General features: G+C 37.5%; 1 protein-coding gene across 1 annotated transcript in view; it reads left to right on the top strand.

Annotated features, from left to right (window-relative positions):
* The window catches only part of PHKA1 (phosphorylase kinase regulatory subunit alpha 1), a 414257-nt gene that overhangs the window by 184290 nt on the left and 226746 nt on the right, over positions 1 to 3221 (top strand). Inside the window, exon 14 of the mRNA XM_007958330.1 lies at positions 871 to 949. Coding sequence (XP_007956521.1) covers positions 871 to 949 — 79 coding nt within the window. The remainder of the gene's footprint in view (positions 1 to 870; positions 950 to 3221) is intronic.

The raw sequence follows: 3221 nt of genomic DNA on the forward strand, positions 1-3221 counted from the left end.
TGCTGTGGCGATGGTTCTTTGAAAGAACTCTGGTAGTGTAGTGGTTAAGGCATCTGGCTACTAACCAAAAGTCAGTGGTTCGAACCCCTCAGCCACTCCATGGAAGAAAGATGAGGCAGTCTGCTTCCATAAAGATTTACAGCCTTGGAAACCCAATGTGGGTCACTATGAGTCAGAATCAACTCAGTGGCAGTGAGTTTGGTTGGCTGTTTGATTATCTTTACTTGATGTGAATATGAATCTAGTGAAAATGAGCAGATAATTTGTTTGAAATAATCCTTACCTAGTGACTTTCTTTTTCAATTAGAATAAATTAAATACAGTGAACTAAGTAGGAAATGAGTGGTATTCTTAAGGGGAAAATGAGAGTTCATAGTACTTCATAAAGGACAGAAACTGAAGTCAAGTAAAAAAATTTCTGCTGAGCAGGAAGTGTAGCAGACATATTAATAGATGAGAAAAAAGGACTAATTAATTAGTATTAATATAATTAATATTAATACAAAGGACTAATTAATATAATAATTGATTATAAGCATTGTGGTCTGATAATCTAGATCATATGCATACCCACAGAAGTCAGAGGATGTTGAGAACACTCTTTATTTATTTATAACTTACACCCTTCCTATTTCCAAGAAAAGAATAAGTGGTAGCCACTAGAAATTAACTCTAGATAAAATTAATTTGAATACAAGTTTGGGCAGTTTAAACGTTTTCATACAGTGAAGGTATTTGTTTCCTAACCATACCTGCTTCTTACATATTATGGTGGAGGCTTATAGGCATTGGAATGTGGTTTACCCCCAAACATTAGCTTTTTTCAATATGTACTTACTACTAGTATGCCTTTTTATGGTTTTTCTTTAGGGATTTTTAGCTCCTGGAGAAATTGATCCCCTGAATCGTAGGTTTTCTACTGTACCAAAGCCAGATGTTGTGGTTCAAGGTAAGTGTTTTTATTCCTAGCAGAAGAAATATATTAAGTGTTTAAATAGATGCAGACATCTTTGGGCCAGTAAATTATGACTTTATTCTTTATCTTGACTTTTGTTAGGCTTCAAAAATTATATCATGACCTTGTTTGCTTTAATTTCAAAATTACTGTTAATCAGTGGACACATGACATTAAGTATTTGTCAAAACCCATAGGACTGTACAACACAAAAAGTAAACTCTAATGTAAACTATGGATTTTAGTTAATAAGAATGTATCAATATTGATTCATCAGTTGTAACAAATATACCACAAGAATGCAAGATGTTAATAGGAGAAACAATATGCAGTGGGGAGGGAGTTTTCTTAGAACTTTTTATTGTGTTTTAGGTGAAAGTTTATAGAGAAAATTAGTTTTCCATTCAACAGTTTATACACATTTTGATTTGTGATGCTAGTTGCAATCTCCTCAATGTAACAACACACTTCCTACTTCCTTCCTGTGTTCCCTGTTTCATTTCTCCTTCTTTCCTGCTCCTTCCTGCCTTCTGAGCTTTGTTTTTGGGCAAATGCTGCCCTTTTGGTCTTTTGCAGTTGATTGTGCTGAGGAATAAGTTCCTTTATTCACTTTATTGTTGTTGTTATGTGTCATCAAGTTGGTTCCAACTCATAGCAACACTATGTACAACAGAGGAAAACACTATATAGTCCTGCACCATCATCATAATCATTGTTGTTTGAGCCCATTGTTGAAGCCACTGTGTCAGTACATCTCATTGAGGGCCTTCTTCTTTTTCTCTGATGTTCTACTTTACTAAGTTTGATGTCCTTCTTCAGGGACTGAAGCATGTCTAAAGCATGATAATATGTCTCAACTACATGAGGCAAAGTCTTGCCATCTTCACTTTCAAGGAGCACTCCAGATATACTTCTTCCAAGGCAGATTTATTTGTTCTTCTGGAAGTCCATGGTATATTCAATACACTCTGCCAACACTGCAGTTCGAATACATCAATTCTTCTGCGGTTTTCTGTATTCATTGTTGAGCTTACATGCATATGAGGTGATTGAAAATACCATGGCTTTGATAGCTGGTAAGATGGTGGATGAGGCAGAAAGACTGCACCGAACCTCTTCAAAAAGGAAAGGAAAACCAATTAAAGCACACACAGAAGATAATCCTGGACCCCTGAGCCTTGAAGGGAAGGATATAGAAGTGGCCTAAACCCCAACTAGCAGAAGAATTTGCATGAAAATACCAAAAAAAGGAGACGGATGGAGCTGTGGTCTGGCAGTGATCCTGACGGCCGGCACAGACAGCTTTGAGAGTGCCGAGTAGTTGTAGGACCTAAGATATACCTAAAAAATCAGCCTTGCTAGCCAGGGACTGCACAGAGGACTGCTCTTGTGGCTGGGGAATAAATGGAGAAGGTGAAGAGAAACGCGGGCTGAGCTGTGGACTTTTGCCTGTCTGGAGGATGCTGCCATTTTGAATGTTCACAAGTGGCTTGACTATTTTGGATATTTAAAGAGACAGCGCTCTTGCAGATTCCAGGGGCTTAGGACACATTCGGCTTGCCAGCAACCCCAAGGACACTCCAGACCTGCAAGACTGAAAAGATGCGACATTCCTCTTGTTATTCTTATACCCCACATCTGCTTGGTGAATGGAGGTGTGGCCATTCCACACTCCCACCTACCTTCTGGGCCCACAGGAACTCCATCACAGTCTGTGTGCTCAGACAGAGTCTGGGTGCCCTGCCTTGTCCTCCACTGATTTTTTTTTTCTCTTATTTTATTTTTTTTCTTTTTCGCACTCTTTATTCTGGTGATTAGTTTGCTTATAATTGTCTGTTTTAAAAGAACTATTATTAATAATACTTTTGTCCTTTTTATATTATTCTTATTCTTCCCATCCCAGGTCCTGGTTTTCAGCATTTTTTCTTTTCCCTGTTCCTGGTTCAAATTTTTTTTTTTAATTTAATTTTTCCCCCTTTTTTTCTCGTGGCTAACCCCATTCCTTGTTTTTCATTTTCATTTTTCCCATTTTTTTCTTCACTATTCTCCTTCTCTACATTTTTTCCCTTAGTGCCCTATCCCCAGATATTGCAGGTGTCCTTGTTTTTTCTTGTTCTTTTTCCCAGTTCTCTTTTTTTGGTTATTGTTAGTGTGATTACATGATGTGTTTTTTGTCCATGTGCTTTTAGTTTTTTGATCGTTATTCAATTGTAATTTTTGTCTAATGGAGTGGGAGACAAGAAACAGTCCCCATAAGACATACTAC

This window comes from Orycteropus afer, unplaced genomic scaffold (genome assembly GCF_000298275.1).
Source record: "Orycteropus afer afer isolate SDZICR_OR568_19922 unplaced genomic scaffold, OryAfe1.0 scaffold00926, whole genome shotgun sequence".
Classification (NCBI taxonomy): domain Eukaryota; kingdom Metazoa; phylum Chordata; class Mammalia; order Tubulidentata; family Orycteropodidae; genus Orycteropus; species Orycteropus afer.